Raw genomic sequence first — 19,530 nt, 5'->3', positions numbered from 1 at the left:
GCGGAAAGAGACAGGGGAGTCAGGTGTTACCTGAGCATCGGGCATCGGCGAAGGGGGAGCACTACAACAAAGCAGTAGATTAGCGATGACCACATTCCGTCGCTAATCCGTCGCTAACATGGTTAGCGACGGATTAGCGACAACGAGGCAACAGTATGCTTACGTCGCGAATATTTCGATGCTAACTGGCGACGGAATTGTTTCGTCGCCAGGTCCGTCGCTAATTGCGACGGAATACCGAGCGCTATATTCCGTCGCCAATCCGCCGGTACTAAACGGCGACCACGGCTTGGCGACGGATTTACTTCCGTCGCTATGTCGTCGCTAGATTAATATAAATAGCGACAGATGGTTCTGTCGCTAATCCGTCACAAACACGAAAAAAAATTTAAAAAAAAATATTTGAAAATTAAATACCGAGCAATTTCTATTTCCTGTACAATTTATATTTCCTGTAAATAAAAAACAAACCACACAAAAAATTTCATATAACAAGAATCTACAACAATTAATCGTTCCACCTTAAAATTAAGAAGTTTAATTATTTACAATTCAACAATTACAATTAGGAAACATAAAAAAAATAGAACTTCTTCAACACAGTCCTCTAATCATCGCCAAGATTTTGTGCGTCTTCTTGTTCATTGTCTTTATCTGTCCCTTCAGCTCCACTACGCTGATTATCGCTAGCAGCCTACACAAGAAAAGAACAGTCAGTATTGATAAACAAAATATAATGAAATAAATTACACACTATATGTGATTCTATCATGTGCTCATGTGTGATCTAAGGCAATAAAAAAACTCTATATGTGATTCTATCATGCTCATATATATATATGTGATTCTATCATGCTCATATGTGTGCTAAGGCAGTAAAAAAATTGAATATGTGATTATAGCATGTTCATATGTGTTCTAAGGCATCTAGAAAAACTCTATATGTGATTCTACCATGCTCAGATGTGCTTTAAGGCAGACAAAAAACTATATATGTGATTCGATCATGCTCGTATGTGTGCTAAGGCAGTAAAAAAATTGAATATGTGAATATAGCATGCTCATATGTGCTCTAAGGCAGGCAAAGCAAAAAATTTTATATGTGATTCTATCATAAATGATATATAACATGTTCATATGTGTTCTAAGGCAGTAAAAAAACTCTATATGTTATTATAGCATGCTCATATGTGTGCTAAGGCAGTCAAAAAACTGAATATGTGATTATAATATGCTCATATGTGTTCTTAGGCAGTCAAAAAACTGAATATGTGATTATAGCATGCTCATATGTGTTCTAATGCAGTCAAAAAAACTTTATATGTGATTCTATCATGCTCATATGTGTTCTTAGGCAGGCAAAAAAACTTTATATGTGATTATAGCATGCTCATATGTGCTCTAATGCAATAAAAAAACTCTATATGTTATTATAGCATGCTCATATGTGCTCTAAGGCAGTCAAAAAACTGAATATGTGATTATAACATGCTCATATGTGTTCTTAGGCAGTCAAAAAACTGAATATGTGATTATAGCATGCTCATATGTGTTCTAATGCAGTCAAAAAAACTTTATATGTGATTCTATCATGCTCATATGTGCTCTAAGGCAGACAAAAAGTTATATATATATATATATATATATATATATATATATATATATATATATATATATATATATATATATATATGTGATTCTATCATGCTCATATGTGTGCTAAGGCAGTCAAAAAATTGAATATGTGATTATAGCATGTTCATATGTGTTCTAAGGCATCTAGAAAAACTCTATATGTGATTCTACCATGCTCAGATGTGCTTTAAGGCAGGCAAAAAACTATATATGTGATTCGATCATGCTCGTATGTGTGCTAAGGTAGTCAAAAAATTGAATATGTGATTATAGCATGCTCATATGTGCTCTAAGGCATCTAGAAAAACTCTATATGTGATTCTACCATGCTCATATGTGCTTTAAGGCAGGCAAAAAACTATATATGTGATTCGATCATGCTCGTATGTGTGCTAAGGCAGTACAAAAATTGAATATGTGATTATAGCATGCTCATATGTGCTCTAAGGCAGGCAAAGCAAAAAAATTTATATGTGATTCTATCATAAATGATATATAGCATGTTCATATGTGTTCTAAGGCAGTAAAAAAACTCTATATGTTATTATAGCATGCTCATATGTGTGCTAAGGCAGTCAAAAAAACTGAATATGTGATTATAATATGCTCATATGTGTTCTTAGGCAGTCAAAAAACTATATATGTGATTCTAGCATGCTCATATGTGTTCTAATGCAGTCAAAAAAACTTTATATGTGATTCTATCATGCTCATATGTGTTCTTAGGCAGGCAAAAAAACTTTATATGTGATTATAGCATGCTCATATGTGCTTTAATGCAATAAAAAAACTCTATATGTTATTATAGATGCTCATATGTGCTCTAAGGCAGTCAAAAAACTGAATATGTGATTATAACATGCTCATATGTGTTTTTAGGCAGGCAAAAAGTTATATATGTGATTCGATTATGCTCATATGTGTTCTAAGGCAGACAAAAAACTGAATATGTGATTATACCTGAGAGGGACCTGGAATCGAAGATCCCCTATCCTGAACAGCGGCCTTGATCTCATTTCGGAGAAAGGGGGTGACGGTGTATTGAAAGTAGTTATTCAGTGATTCATTAATGATCTCGCGTACATCATCATTGAAAAGAATAGTCGGCTGCTTGGAGCTTATGTCGGCGCAAGAAGTCGGTGAGCCGTAACTGGAAGAACCAATAATTGGTGAAGTGTTCATATTACTCCCAAACCCGAACACGCGACCTTTTTTGGGTTCACCTGCTGCAGTCACCCATGCTGTAGGATCAAATGATGGATGTTGAGTAGCGTCATCGCCATATCGCTCTACCATCTGTTGCTCATATGCCTCCTACAAAATAGTGTTTAAAGTATTCATTAATAATTAATGATAACATTATGATAACTTGCATATATATTGCAATGATTATTAATAGAATTAATACATACCGTTGTCGTTCTCGCCTTCTCTGATACGAAGACTCCCGTGGTCTTCCCTTTATGTATTTCTACAAACACATCTTTATATGGTACACTGCCTCCTTTTTCTGCTTCCTGCGAAGTTAAATGACAAAAGATTTAGTACACAAGTTTGCAACAATACTTATAAAATTAATATTATATATTGATGAGTTACCATTTTCTTTAAGTGGCTCCCAAATGTCTTAGATCCACCTGTGTGTAGATGGGCTTCGGGCATCTTCGATCGATTTTGTGCAGCCTTCGTAGAGCGATTTCTAAATGCATCTCCCGCCCACTTATCGCACATTTCATCCCAGTAATCTCTCCTGATAGTAATAGGACCATGGCCCTTCCACAGTAATGGATCATCTACTATGCCAGATGCTTTTTTTGCTGCAGTCTTCATAGTGTGCAGCATGTCTGCAAATCGATTGACAGCCACCTTCTGCCACACCTTCCTTGCATCATTTTCTTCCACCGTAGTTGCGAAGCGATTCAAAGCCTACAAATATTTTCAGTCATTCTGTAGACATTGCTTAAATAAATTAACTATGAAACACATTAACTATGAGGAACAACTGTATACCATGAATGAGGACCACAATCTGTCTAACACCTCCTTTGGGTACTCTTTCCATTGAGCAACTGGTCCTGGTAGATGTTGAAGAAGTGAATTCCTAATCTCTTGTACTACTTCTTGTGGCTCAAACCTTGTGCTGCACATGAATTGTTACACAGTAAATATCAATATAAAATATTTAAAAGATATGCAATAATTGAAAACAAAATACTTACGGTCGATTATCGATATATACTATTCGAATAAGTCTTCTTGTGCCAGCCTGAGAAGACTTTGTTTCCTGTGTTGGCTCTTGACTTGTGTGATCAACTGGTGTAGGTGGGTCGTGTACAGGCGCAACATCATCTGTAAAAAAATATATTAAAAATTCTCAGAATGCGCATTTGAACTAATCAAGCATCCAATTAGTTATATGATATACCTATCACAGGAGCCCGTGAAGATGAAGGCTGAGCCTGGCTACTACTGGATGAGCGACCACTATAACCTCCACGAACCATATTCTAACAAATAACATATGTCATACAATACATTCAAATAATTCACATCAAGTATTATAATGCATTCAAGTCATTCACATCAAGCATTGCAATGCATTCAAATAATTCAAATCATTCACATCAAGTATTGCACTAATTCAAATCATTCGTTGCATAAATTATAATACATTCAGATAATTGAAATCATTCACATCAACTATTACAATGCATTCGAATCATTCGTATCAAGTATTACAATACATTCAAATAAAATTTTTAATCATTCACACCAAGTATTGCAATACAACTCACATCAAGTATTACAATGCATTTAAATAGAGGTTTGTAGTATAAGATTTTGCTCACTAGTTTGAGAATTCTTCCTCGTCACTAGTTTGACTTTCTTCTTCCTCTTCTTCATTGTTTGCCCATCCACTTGGTACATCATTTGGATCACATTCCTCTATGAATGTTTCATCGGCCAATGGAGATATGACATGCATATCATGCGCAACATCGTGACCATAAGCGAAGTCATAGACATCATCTGATTGATAGTAATCACTGTCTTCAGCTAACTTATCTTCCTGTAACTGATCATACTCGGGGTATAGTTTGGATTTCACCTTACAAACTGCCCACCATTCATTTCTATCTGACTTTTTTATACTCGGATATGAAGTATAATAAACTTGTTGAGCTTGCGAGGCTAATATGAATGGTTCATATGTTCCAAACCTGGATTTATGATTCACTTCCACAATGCCTGAAGCTTTGTCGAGTCTTGTTGCAGTTGGATCAAACCAATGACACTTGAATATCGTAACCCTGTTATTCATGCCTAAGTAAGTCAACTCCATTATTTCCTCTATAACACCGTAGTAATCATGTTCATTTTCACCGTAGCTGCTACCCTTGACACACACGCCACTATTTATTATTGATTTGTTTATACCGTAGTCTTTTGTATGGAATCGATAACCATTTACGATATACCTGTTGTAGCATTGCACAATTTTGGTCGGACCATTTTCTAAATCACATATTCCTTGATCTTTAACATCACCATGGCGAACCTACGCACAGACATAAACAATGATTGTGATCACGATCAATTAAGTAACTTAGTATTGTTTATAAGTATAAAATTTATGTTAGCTTCTTTACCAACTGTTTCAACCACTCCACAAACTTAGTTTCACGTTCTTTTTGTACTTCTGCATCAGTGAGATGTGAAACTTCGCTTTGCAACTCCAGATCAAATCGTCTGCAAACCACAAATACTTATATTACCGAGCTATGTATCCACATATAGAACATAAAAGGATTTATAATTGAGTTGCATATACATATACTTACTCGATGTATGGGTCGATCGCTGAGCAATTAAAAAGAATATAGATGTGTGTTGCATCTTGCTCTCGATTTGTCAATAGCCTTGATCGACAACTACCAAATGCATGCCCAAGTGGTTGAAATATCGACAGCTTGTCAGCTACAGTTACTTGTTCTCCATCATCGTTACGGGGCGGGCATGTGTAACGTGTTAAAATATGAGGTTCGAAGTACATAGATGAGAAATTTGAAATCTCTTCTAAAGTGTACGCCTCATAAATAGAGCCTTCTACTCTTGCTTTATTACGAACCTTTTTTTTTAGGTCGAACATGCATCTGACAAGAATATACATTTCAAATTTTAAATATCTGTCATTAAAGAGACAAATATAAAAAAACATATACCTTTCAAATGGGTACATCCATCGATATTGCACAGGGCCACCAACCCTTAGTTCATATGGCAGATGTATGATCAAATGTTCCATAACATCGAAAAATGTTGGCGGAAATATCTTTTCTAATAGACAAACAGTGGTGATGACAGAGTCCTCGAGATTCTTTACATCTGATAAAACGACCTCCGATGCGCACAATGTTCTGAAAAATCCGCTCAACTCAGACAATACCCCCCATATAGATTTGTCTAACATATCATGGAATGCTAGGGGTATCAATCGTTGCATAAAGATATGACAATCATGGCTCTTCAACCCATATAACTGTCCATTGTCAATCTTCACAGCCCGAGCAATGTTAGAGACATATCCATCTGGAAATCTCAGTTGTCTCAACCATTGACATACATGTTTTATTTGATCAGGTCCGAGCATGTACTTTGCCTTTGGTTTCAGTACTTTGCCATTATACTCTTTGAGTTCCAATTCTGGTCTTTTACATATTAATTTTAAATCCATACGGGCCTTCGGATTATCCTTCATTTTTCCTTTAATATTCATTACTGTATTGAACACATTATCAAACACATTTTTCTCTACATGCATCACATCCAAATTATGTCGTATCAATAGGGTCGGCCAATACGGTAGTTCCCAAAAAATAGATTTTTTCGTCCAATTGTGATCCTTCCCAAATCCACGGAAGGGTGTAGGACTGCGAGCATCTGTTAATACATCTGGAAAGTATCGCAATCTTCTTAGAATCTCTATGCCGGACAATCTTGAGGATGGACCTTCCGTTTCAGTTGTGCCTGCTTTAAATGCATTCTTTTGACGTCGGAACGGATAATCGCTGGGTAGAAATCGACGATGACACTCAAACCAGCAAGGCTTCCTTCCATGCCTCAATCTAAAAGCTTTGGAATCCTCCATGCAGTACGGACAAGCCAATCTCCCATGTGTGCTCCAACCAGATAACATACCATATGCAGGGAAGTCACTGATTGTCCATAGAATAGCGGCCTTCATGTTGAAATTTTGTTTTTTGTGGGCATCATACGTGGTAACACCGTCATCCCACAGTACTTTTAATTCATCAATCAATGGCCTTAGATATACATCAAGATTTTGGACAGGTGAGGTCGGACCAGGGATCAACAAAGACAAGAAAAGATTTGGACATTCATACACAAGCTTGGTGGAAGGTTGTATGGAGTTACAAATACTGGCCAACATGAGTATGGAGTTGATCTACCCCCAAATGGATTAAATCCATCTGTACATAGACCGAGTCTAACATTTCGTACTTCCATTGCGAAGTTCTGATGAGTACGATCAAAGTGCTTCCAAGCTTCAGCGTCAACAGGATGCGTGATCTTGTTTTCATCGTATCGAACTTTATTTGCATGCCATCTCATGTGTTTAGCTGTCCTTGAAGACATATACAATCGCTGCAATCTAGGAGTGATAGGAAAGTAGCGGAGCGACTTGTATGAAACTTCCTTTGATCTCGTGCTACCATTGCCTCTTGTCTTTGGCTTGAACCGAGGATGCCCACATGACGGGCATGATATGTCGTTTTCCTGCTCCTTGAAATACAACATGCACTGATTTGGACAAACATCAATCTTTTTGTAACCCATACCTAGAGCGTTGACCATAACTTTCGCACGATAGAAATTTTATGGCAATTTCTCATCTTTAGGCAACATACTCTTCACAATCATACACAAACGGTCAAAACATGATTGACTCAAATTATACTCGAACTTCAAATTCATTAGTTGAAGAACTGCAGACAAGATAGTGTGACTCTCACAACCATTCCAAAGTGGCTCATCAGCATCTCTAAGTAAATCATAAAATCTACTAGCTGCATCGTTTGGTGATTCTTCATCTATGGCAGTTCTTACATCACTAGAACTCATAGCAGAACCCAGTTCTGTTCCTGTGGCATCAAATATCAAATTCGTATATGGATTATTGTGCACCACATTCACCCGTGCATCAAAATCGTTTCTAAATTCTTCTCCATGAAACGTCCAGTTCTGATAATCACTCACAAAACCCTTCCTGTATAGGTGATGTCTAACGCCATGAGGTTCTACAAATCGATTATTCTTACAAATCTTGCAGGGACACCTAATCCGACCTGTGGGATCTACTGTACTGACACTTGTCGTTGCAAATTCAATAAAACTGTCAACACCATCCATATATTCATGCGATAACTCATTGTCCACTATCCTACGGTACATCCATTCACGGTTTGCAGTCATTTTGTCGTATGATGTTGCAAATAGTATCCTAACCAGTTAAAAGAGAACCAGCAGAATGCCATGAAGAAAATATCAAATTTATCATGCAATATATGATGTCATACAATCACAAGAATTATGATGCATGCATTGATAACTTAATATTTTCATGTGCAAACTATTCATGACACGATACATTCATTTGAAGCATGCTTTCAGTATACAATTTCACATGGTAGACATAATCAAATTGAAAGTAACTACATGTAAGCATGGATACAATCACATCAAACATTACAATACATCGAAATAATTTATATCAAACAAATCTCAAACATGTACCTGCAGCAAACACACTTCAATATCCCACTAACTACTACCATGCCTAGCATGGACTCCATACTCCAAAAATAAGAACACTTCCATATTCATACATTAAAATCATGCTCAGCATGATCTCCGAACTCCAAAAAAGCAGTCCTAGATATCAACAACTAAGTGAGTGTGTGAACAATAAAGTGTTACATTCAATAAATTAAATAACATGTGATGCGCTTGCATCACTTACTCACCACGGGTATTTACCCGATTTGTATTGTTTTTGTCACTTACTTACCACGGGTGGCGGGGCACAAGCGAGTTCCGTTGAGAAATCTGCACAAAAAAAATGATGTTTTAAAATGAAGTCACCATGAAAAAAAACTCACTCTAAACAAATGATTTATAAAGGTAACTATTTAGTTACAGGAGGTGAATCAAATACCATGAAAAAAAATGGTATCTCACTCTAAACAAATGATTTATAAAGGTAACTATTTAGTTACAGGAGGTTCATAGATTTTGAAAACATTCATAAACATAATTTGCGAATGTCGTATTATATTTGCGAACGTACGTTGAAAAAACTAGTTAAAAGAGATTCACATATTTTAGATGAAATTTGCAAAAATGATTTGCGACAATCATATCATATTTGCATACATACAATGAGAAATATAGTTAAAAGAGGTTTGCAGATTTTTGAATCTTTATAAAAAGGACACGCCTGGTAATAAACTAATTGGTTGGCCATATATGGTTAGAAAAAAAAAAGGTTAAAATATTTATCTCTTATTCCAATAACAAAAGAACGTAAGAGTGGATATTAACAATGAAGGAAAAGGAGTAATTCTATACACCAAGTGGCTATTGAATTTTATCATGGATAAGCAGGCACTACAATGTAATAATCTAAAAGTTGAGCTAGTTTTTGCAAACAGAGTGCACAGGCTTTTGTAATTTATTCAAATAAAATAAAAACATTTATTTAGACTCTTATTTATGGTTCTTAAGGCTTGTTTGATGGTTTGTTCAAGATTGGATGAAATGAACAAACAAAATGGACAAAACACTGGTCTGTTAGTTCCTTACCAAGCCCAAGGTTTGTTTCGACCATACAATGTGCGCATAACTTGGACAGTCATAGATAATGGCTCAGTTACTTCATTTTGGATCGTATGACCCGATCCACTCACTATTTTACATGTTTTAGCAAGTTTATTATGGATCTTTGTTTCAAATCTGGATCTCGAATTGGATCCAAACACCATGACTTAAAAGTTTTGCAATCTAAAATCTTGGATTGGATCTAAAAATTAAAAAATGTTTAAAATTTGAGTATTTTGAGAAAAATATGAATTGATATTTTTTTGATATATAAATGATTTAGTCAATGTCATCTTAAATCTAATTATGAAAGTTTATCATAAGAATACCAAATTCTATTAAATCAAATTAACTATAAAAATCAAATTATTCGACCATATTAAATCATAAAACCTTAAAATACAAGAAAATAAATTATAAATAAACCAAAACATCATAAACTATAAGAAAAATAAACCATAAAATTAAATAAAAAAGCCACAATTTAAACCTTAATCAAAAAAGGAAAAAACCTGCCCTAATCAAATACAAAAAAATCCTTAATCAAATTAACCAAAAAGTATTAATTAAAAAAATGTGATTTAAATCCCTAATTATAGAAAATAAAAATAAAAACTCTAAATAAATAAAAAAACCCTAATCAAATTAACTATAAAAGCCTTAATTAAAAAATTTTGATTTAAAGTCCTAACCAAATTAACTAAAAATCCTTAATTAAAAAAATTATGATTCAAATCCCTAATCATAGAAAATAAAAATAAAAGCTCTAATCAAATCCCCGGCAGGGACACGGCAGGGGGTTGAACCCCCTGCCGGACAAGGCAGGGGGTTGACCCCTGGCCGGACACGACAGGGGGTCGACCCCGGCCGGACACGGCAGGGGGTTGACCCCCTGCCGGACATCAAAAGGGGTTGACCCCCTGCCGGGGTTAACCCCTTGCCGGACACGGCGGGGGGTCGACCCCCGACCGGACATGGCGGGGGGTCGACCCCCTACCGGGGTCGACCGCCTGGCGGAGTCTACCCTCTGCCGAAAAACGCAGGGGGTCGACCCCCAATCCATTTAACGGTGAAATACCTGCGGTTGCTCCGGGCAGCGGCGGCGGCAGCGGCAGCGGAAGGTTGACGGAGATCGACTTTCGGCGAACGGTGGGGGCCGGCAGAGAGGTCGACGGGATGTATAAGGCGGCTGAAGGAAGAGGGCGGCAGGAGGGAGAGGGCGGCGGGCGGGAGCAGCGAAAGGAGAAAGGAAAAAGAGGGCTGGGATTAGGGGTAATGCGACATTTAGCGACGGATTAATTCCGTCGCTAAGCCATCGTAATTCAAAAAACGAAAAGGCGACAGAAAATATTCCGTCGCCTAGGCCGTCGCTATGTTGCGACGGAATTTTAGCCGTCGCAATTCCGTCGCTAACTGCCGTATTTATTGCGACAAAATATTCTCTCGCACAATTCGTCGCTACTTAGCGACGGATTTTGCGAGGGAATATAATTTGTCGCTAGTTTCGTAAAATTCTACAAATATAGCGACGGATTAATTTCTCTCGTTAATCCGTCGCTAAGTAGCGACGATATAACTCTGTCGCTAAATTTCGTCGCTAATCAACTGTTTTTTTGTAGTGGAGGTCGGTAGAAAGCGGGGGGGGGGGGGGGGAGGTCAACGAAGGGGGAGCGTCGGGCGATGGGGGAGCATTGGGCGACAACCGAGGGGCAGCGGGCCGGGTGGCGACAAGAGGTGGGCTGGGGGGCGACGAGAGGCGAGCCTGGGGTAGATGAGAGGCGGGCTGGGGAAACGCGGCGGAGACAAAACAGAAAAAAGAAAGAAAGGGGAAAAAATTAGGGATTTACGGGAAAATTAGTGACGGATTCGCGACAGCCAAATTTTGTTGCTAAGTCGTCGCTATTTGGGGATGACTTAGCGATGCAATAGTTCTGCCGTTGATCCGTCACTAAGTTGCAACAGATATGGCGACGAAATAGAATCCATCGCTAATTCGTCGCAAAGTATCGACGAATTATCGACAGAATATTTTTCGTCACTAAAATCATAAATAAACTATATTTTAGTGACAGATATCTTTCTCTCGCTACTCCGTCGTCAATTTGTGTCAGATTTTGTCCGTCGCTAATTAGCATTTTTCTTGTAGTGAGTAGTAACAATGATAGTAAAACTTTCATACTCATGAGATAAACCATTAAGAGTATGATGAACCCGATTTTAATATGAGACAACTTCATTTATGGTACTAAGAGAATCAGTAAGAAATTTAACATTCTATCATGGACATATTTCTTTTTTGAACATCTTGGAGATCTTTCTTTAACTGCATAATTCTAAGATTGGACTATGAAGCATAAGCTTTTTTCAAAGCAAGCCAGGCTTCTCTAGCATTGGGAATCCTGATAATTTGACTGGGCACAACTTCAATCATAATTGCCTTAATCTAACTTACAGCCAACAGATTTGATATTTTCTCTCCATATTCAAGATTTGAAAAATGAACTTCACCTTCTTTAGCCACACTTAAATATTGATTTAGAGCAAAGCAAGATCCATCAATATATTTAATCAAATCTTGACTATACAACACATATTTGATTTGAGATCTCCATAACAAATAATTGTTACGGTGAAGTTTTATAGAAACAAGACTAGAAAAGACATTCAACTGATTGTTGAATTGGAAACCATGGAAGCATATGTGGATGCAAATGTAGGGGACACACTCATGTTTGCACTTCCAAAACTAACCCTAAAGGTAAAATATCTTACTCAAGATGGTGACCTACTTCTTCTGCTCTTCACCTAAGTGCAACACAACAACCTAGACATCCTTAATAACGGGAGCGGATCAGGTCATGCTGAACATGAGCGCTTTTGCTCATGCTGACATCGTGGTCGTCTGTTTGCATTTTGGATGAATGCCATGTGGTTTTGTTGACTTTTGAGCTTTTTAAAATGCAAATCGGATGGTCATGATGTCAGCATGAGCAAAAATGCTATTTTTAGGCTCTAATACCATGTTAAAACTTGATTTAATGTGAGAGGAGGGAAATAACATAATCACAAACACACTTAAGTGAGAACAATATTTTAATATTTTAATGTGGTTCCGCAAGGGCATGCCTACATCCACGAATAACTCTCTATCTCTTAACTCAACGATTTTTCAGAGAGAGGGGAGGCTTCTTTATATAGTAATTGATTACAAAAGGTGCCCCATTCATACTGAGATTCCTTAAACATGTGGACTTCTTAATACAAGATAAACCTGTAATACAAGAGAACTCGTTATGAGAAGAGTCAATATCAACGTGTGGGAGGAGTTCTTGCTTGACTAAACCTTTACCTTCATCGTATTCCAACATGTTCATATCTGGATCTGGATACACTAACATGCCAAACTCCATTTTGCTTACCAAAAAAAAAAAAAGTTGGAAGCAACAAGACATTAACTTCCAGGCAATAGGATTTTAACCCTGAACCTATTGCCTGCAAGCCAAACACTTCAACCATTTCTTCCACACTGCACTATGTTAAATAAAATATATTCAACTTATATTTATTACTATTGAATGAGCATATAATAGCCGAGATGAGTCAAGCTGAACACCTATTCTTCATGTTTAACTCGAACCTATTTTATGAGCTCAAGCGAGCTCTTTACAAGCCAAGCCACGAGTGGCTCGCCTCATTTCCCAGGTCTAGTTCCAGATCTAGTCTATCTAGGTCACAATGCAACATGTTCCATTAACTCATTTTCTGGGTATGGAACTCCGTCTTAGAGAGTGTTTCTAAGGAAAACAATGTCCAAACTCAATTGTGTCACACTTTTAAGTAGTGATCACCCATTTTTAATATTTTCTGATTTTCTTAGAGAGTTTCCAAGGGAAAAAATGATTGGCTAAACTTGATTTTATCGTACTCTATTAAAAATCACCCTCTCTTCAATGATATCACACTAAGCGTTTTAAAAACTCGTACTCGGAATCAAGGTTGTTAAATGCAATGAGGCGAAGCGAGGCGTTGAGCCTACGCTTGGCCTCTGGTACTGAGGCTTACGCCTCTCACAACTGGTATGAAAGTGAAGCGGTGGGAGGGGAGGCAGTAGGAGAAGGACCATGCACCCAGCTGGTACGGAAGCGAGGGGGGGCACGTCCGAAACCAGCTATGCCGGTCGTCCTGTGGTCGGAGAAGACTAAGCAGCCAATGGCGAAGTTCGCCACCGGGGGCTTCCCCGGCAGCGACAGCGTATCGGAGAGGAGGAGGCGCCGCCATCGGTGATGCCAGAGCTGGACAGGAGGATGTACGGGGGACAGGGAGTGGCGGAGGAGCAGTTGGCCGGCACGTGGCGGTGGATCCACCGGCACTTGGGGTTAGCACAGCCGACGAATCGGGAGGAGGAGGAAGACTTGGGGATGAAGGAGGTTGATGAGGGGCAATCTGCACATCACAGCAATGCCTCAGTACCTTGAGCGTGCGCCTCGCCTATGAGGCGTACGCTTCAGGTAATGAGGCGTACGCCTCTCACAACACTGCTTGGAATCATTCTTCTCGTGAAATAGGAAACAAGTTACAAGGCTGAACATATTAAGTGCCTACGACTCACGCTTACGCCTCAAAGCAGGCTGATGCTCTCAAGCCTCGAAGCATTGAAGTTAGGGGTGGCAATCGGGTCGGGTTGGTGGGTCGTGCGGCGGGTTGGCTGGTCAGCATACCTCAACACGAACCCGACCCGTTTATTAAACGGGTCGGCTGTGGCAAACACGAACCCGACTCATTTATTAAACGGGTAACCCGACATGATACGGTTAACCCGTTTAATAAACGGGTCAGGTCGGGTCAGGTAAACGGGTTGGCGGGTTAGCGGATGGGTTGGCAGGTCGGGTAAACGGGTTGACCTGCTCACCTAACCCGTTTATTAAACGGGTCATCCGGGTTGGCATACCCCTAACACGAACCCAACCCGTTTAATAAACGGGTTAGGCAGGTCGACCCGTTTATGACACGAACCCGTTTAAGCCAAACCTAAGAAGCAGGTTGGCAGGTGTGTCAGATTTTGCCACCCCTAATTGAAGTGAGGTGCAAGAATCTCTGAAGCGTGTGCGTCGCTGCGCCTCGCCTTGAGGTTGTGCCTCACCAAAACGTCCCTAGCTAACCTGGCTTGGACAGGGGTGACCAAATCGTGGAAAGACAACCCCCCTGACTGTCACTCCAGTTAGGGGGGTTATATAGTGTAAGTTTCATGTTTATTCAATAAACTGGTAGGGCTCCTGCCCAACCTCAGTTTGCCCATCGAAAAAAAAATCACCCTCTTTTTTAATATTTGCTCAATATGTAAATCAAGCTCGAGAAAAAATGATTACTTAGTAAAAAGAATGTTTTGAATTATCTGTTTATATTACTTAAATAGGTTGTCAATAGCTTAAAAAAAATAGTTTCACAGATCAAAACTCCGTATCAAACTAAAATTTCGTGATTGAAAAATCATGTTTTGGTGTTAAATCGTGCCATGCAAAATTCATTTCCTAACAAGCGAACTATGTTCACACATCTTCAGGTCAGATTGGTCAGGCTGGCACCTATGACCGTCTAAAGAATGAGATCATTAATCTAAATCAATGTTGTCAGAATTGAATCTTATCACCCAATTCAAATCTAATTGGCCCCGAATCGATTAGTTTCAGAGAAGAATCAGGCCATATTAAAAAGTTTTAATTTATTTTTGAATTTTTATTGTTTCAATTTTAAAGAATTTTTGTGTTTTCAAAAACTTAAATGAACCGGGCCCGACAGGGCCATTGACGACCGGTCAATGGCCTGGTTCATAACGGGCTCAGTTTTGAAGAGAAACTCACAGCTTGGCCCATTGGCCCAACTGGATAATTTGAAGCGGGCCGGGTCCAGACCTGCCTGGCCTGACCCAATCTTAAAATGCATAAATACTTGACTGAAATTATGGGTTAATGAGAGAATAACAAGTTTCCATGCAACTAATTCTTAATTAGTGCAACTAATTCTTAATTAGTGCAACTAATTAGGTAAATAGTAATAATTAACAAACAGTAAGTTTTCATCCAACTAATTAAGAAAATAATATTAGTTATCCAAGTTACTGTCTAATAGTTAATTTTAAAAAATTTATATTAATAAAAAATTAATAAATAACTCAGGCCCATCTGGCAAGCCCATACCCAGCCAACCTATATAACGGGTCAGGTTTTGTCCCGGTACCTAATAGGTCTGGGCCTAAAATCATGGCCCATGGCCGGCCCGGTTGGCTTGGCTTGGCCCATCGGGCCGTCGGGCAGATTGCCCACTTCTAGATATTAATCTTTTTGGAAAATAAATTTGGTTAATCTAAACAAATCTAAACTATGTGGGCCACAAAGGATATGATTTTTTGCAATATCCAGACAAGATGTGGGATAATTTTCTTGGATAATTAGGTATAGGGCTGGCAGTGGACCAGAGGAAAATGGGGCCCAGCCCCGCCAGAGATGAAGGATATGAAACAATAATAGAGGTGGGGATGAAGGTTAAAATCAAAACCAGTGTAAGGATGGAGGCGGAGATGGACTTATACTTTCTCTCTCTCGGTACCCAATCCTCATTAGTAAAATAACTAAAGTACCTTCAAGGATGACAGTGGAACTGGGAGAAACAGTGCCCCACGGCCACCCCACCTTGCCCTAGAGATGGAGGACATGATCCCCGGCAGAGATGAAGGTTAAAATCAAAACCCGTGCAAGGATTATGGTGGAGATGCTTGTCTTGGCCTCGACCGTTGTCCACTGCCCTCCCTAAATAATTAGGTAAAGCTTTGTGAGTGATATTCTAATTTAATAAAGTTCAGTAGGCTTTTATAAAAATGAGGCGGCTTCGGCAGAGTGGGATTGCAAGTGTACAAGAAAATGAAATGTGATTGGAAAATTCATCCACACGGCATGTTGTCCACTTACGTTTCTTTTGCATCAGTGTTTGTGTGGTTAAATTACGCTAATACCCAACAACTCCCTGTCAATGTAAGGAATCCGTCTTTTGGTCCCAAGTAAATTAAAAAATGACGAATTATACCCATTGATCAACAAGTCCTTGACAGTGTAAGGAAAGACCTTGTTTTGGTCCTAGCTTCATACATTGACAAATTATAACCATAGAGGGTAGGTCGTTTGGGAGGCATGATAAGCTGAGAAATTGCATTTTGTGGTACAATGTAAGCTTCAAACTTATCCTGTTTTTTAAGATAAGGTGGTGAATCATGTTCAAATTTTGAGATATCACGAAAAGTATTTTTTCTTTTTTTATTGTATTTTGCCTTTGACAAAATGAAAGCACTAAAGAGAGATTATCAAAAGACCCAATATGGAAACCAAGGCAATTAACCAAAAAGTTAATACTTTTTCAGATATTTGTTTGCGCATTGTTTATGCAAAATATGAAGAAAAAGAAACTATTTGTCAAATGTGAGAGGCGAATCTCCTTGAGATCTTAGAATATTTGGTAAAAATAATTTTTTATTTTTTGAAGCATAAGGGAAACTTTCAACGTCCTTGAACGTACAAGCTAGCTCACGTAGTTAGAATGCGGAGCCCTTGTGGGCTTAGTCTATAAGTTATCTTAATCATACTAAATTGAACACAATCTACACAGATGAACCAAATCCACGCAGGCTAGTAGAGGTCATCACATAAAGACTCGTAATCTTTGTTACCTACATCATAATATTCGGTCATTCTTTTTTATAAAGGTTACATAGTCATTTCTTGCAAAGCCTTGAGACAATGAGAAAGGCATATGAACCCCTCACTCAGGCTGGCATACTCCCTTTTCGTTCTTAACCAGAAACAGAAGACCATTTTAGTAATTCAAACACAGGAAAGAAGAAAATGCCGCGTCTGAGCTTGCTTGCGGCTGTTCCTTCTTCCGCAATTTTGCTCAGCGCCGTCTCTCTCTCTCTCTCTCTCTCTCTCTCTCTCTCTCTCTCTCTCTCTATATATATATATATATATATATATATATATATATATATATATATATATATATATATATATATATATATAAGCCTTGAAACATCATTCTTTCGAACCCATCGAAGATTTTCCAATTCCTCCTTGCAGCAATCCGATAGCCCACCTTCTCCTTTCTTCTGTTTCAGACGCCTTCTCTCCAAAAGATCAACACCCATCTCCGTTTTTCCCATCCCTGATTCAGAATTCCAGTCCTTCTCTGTGAAACAACGATCTGAAAATAACTGATCTCCTCTTTCTGCTTCGAGTCTCGATTCTTTGTCTTGCTGCGGCGATGGTTTGGACGAATTGGCTAGCTCTGAAACGCCTGCAGCGGGCGATTCAGAAGGTGAGGTTCCTTCTGAACATCAATCTGAGCCGGTACAGGATCTCCGCTTCTGTGATCCGAACGCTGAGCAGGAGGAAGCTGAGCTTCCCGGACGGTCCCTCCGGCCTGCCGGAAGTGACGATCGTCGACGAGCCCGACAGCCCCGTGAAGAGCATTTCGAGGACGATCAGCAGCCAGAGCTCGGTTGATATCGACCAGAGGGCGGAGGACTTCATCAAGAATTTCTACCACCACATTCAGATGGAGCGCCAAGTTTCTCTGGATCTGCGGTACTTCGACCAGAGTTTGGAGAGGACGTGGTCGCAGTGATCGCTGGAAACTGCAAGTCTCCGGCGAGTTTCCCGTCAAAAAATATGATCGTGGTGGTGGTGGTACCCGGAACCGTCAATGGACTTTTGGATATGTTAATTCTTTCTTTAGGATGTAAAGAAAATTGTATTGTTTGATTTTTTTTCGTTTTTTTTGTTAGACCAAAGGATGAGTTTGAAAAAAGAAACGTAGTGTGTGATAAAATTGTGTGCAATTGGTTGACGACTCTAGAGAGAGATGGGTTAAGGGGTAGTTTTGTCATTAGGATTGTTCATTCAAGGCATGATTTGATTTTGCCTGGATTTACTGTCTTTTTTCTCTGAGATTTTTTTCCTCATTAGTTTTGGAAATGTTGTGTGGTTCAAGGTTTTCCTTTTCTCTTTTCTTTTGCTTTGCTGAAAGTAGCAAGTTCTGGTAGAACTGGACGACCATGGCAGATCGTGCTCTCTCTCACACATGCTTTTGAGTAGGGTTTTTTTAGTTTTTTTTCTCTTTCTCCTCAAGTTTTTACAAAGTTACAAAGAGAAAGGATCTTAATTCAATTGCGATCAATCAGTCCAACGAGGTGATAGGATCATGGGTCCCTCCATCGCCTTTATTGAATCGTATTGAATCAGGCAAGTTGTTTGGGCCGCAGATTGGAGAATGCGTGAACATGCTCTCATATATATATATATATATATATATATATATATATATATATATATATATATATATATATATATATATATATATATATATATAGTGGTAGCTGCGCAATGGGTAGCTATCTGAGCAATTGCGCTGGCTGTTCATTGCAGGGCTTGATGGACGGTCAGCACAAAACACACTATTTGACCGCCCCTAAAAGTCGCAATGGAAACTAGGACTTTTGCCGCTAAGGTCCCAGTTTTCACTGGGTTAACCTTTTTAGTGTTTTTTTTGTGGTCAATGGACGTGCCACAAGCATTCAGTCGGTGGCTATGCACCGAAGGGTGGCTCAGCTACCACTCACTATATATATATATATATATATATATATATATATATATATATATATATATATATATATATATATATATATATACTCCCACCTACTGGAAATCATAGTGGTAAGTTGCATCACCTCAATAAGACCTTATAGATGTATTTAACATAGTTTATTTGATAGAAATCATGTTTTTTTATATAAAAATAGGTTTTTATAAGTCTTGAAATTTTGGTACATTGTGAGCTATGGATTTTTGAAGATCTTAGAAAACTTACATGTAAGCTTTCATCACATTATCCGAATCATGTTTTCCACTAAATAATGATTTTGAAAATAGGAAGCTTCTATTAGGTGGGAGT

At 38.5% G+C, this 19,530-nt stretch overlaps 1 protein-coding gene and 1 long non-coding RNA gene across 2 annotated transcripts; one reads left to right on the top strand and one right to left on the bottom strand.

The window, feature by feature from the left end:
- Positions 1–459: 459 nt before the first annotated feature.
- LOC149837309 (uncharacterized) lies at positions 460–8,757 on the bottom strand. The gene is made up of 2 exons (XR_016432096.1): positions 8,726–8,757; positions 460–694 (listed from the first exon to the last, which is right to left on the bottom strand). It is a non-coding gene; the product is annotated as an uncharacterized LOC149837309 (long non-coding RNA).
- An 8,879-nt stretch (positions 8,758–17,636) lies between these two features.
- Positions 17,637–18,551, top strand: LOC149837308 (cotton fiber protein). The gene has a single exon (XM_090007328.1). It carries the CDS (start codon positions 17,839–17,841, stop codon positions 18,199–18,201), a length of 363 nt encoding a protein of 120 aa, XP_089863454.1. The 5' UTR covers positions 17,637–17,838; the 3' UTR covers positions 18,202–18,551.
- Positions 18,552–19,530: the final 979 nt, after the last annotated feature.

Source organism: Nuphar pumila, chromosome 5 (assembly GCF_984573655.1).
Source record: "Nuphar pumila chromosome 5, dmNupPumi1.hap1.1, whole genome shotgun sequence".
NCBI classification, from domain to species: domain Eukaryota; kingdom Viridiplantae; phylum Streptophyta; class Magnoliopsida; order Nymphaeales; family Nymphaeaceae; genus Nuphar; species Nuphar pumila.
This window is presented reverse-complemented; position numbering and strand designations above follow the sequence as displayed.

Bases quoted from the DNA above. Each gene is read 5' to 3' on its own strand.
- LOC149837308 (XM_090007328.1), top strand. From the start codon at position 17,839: ATGGTTTGGACGAATTGGCTAGCTCTGAAACGCCTGCAGCGGGCGATT.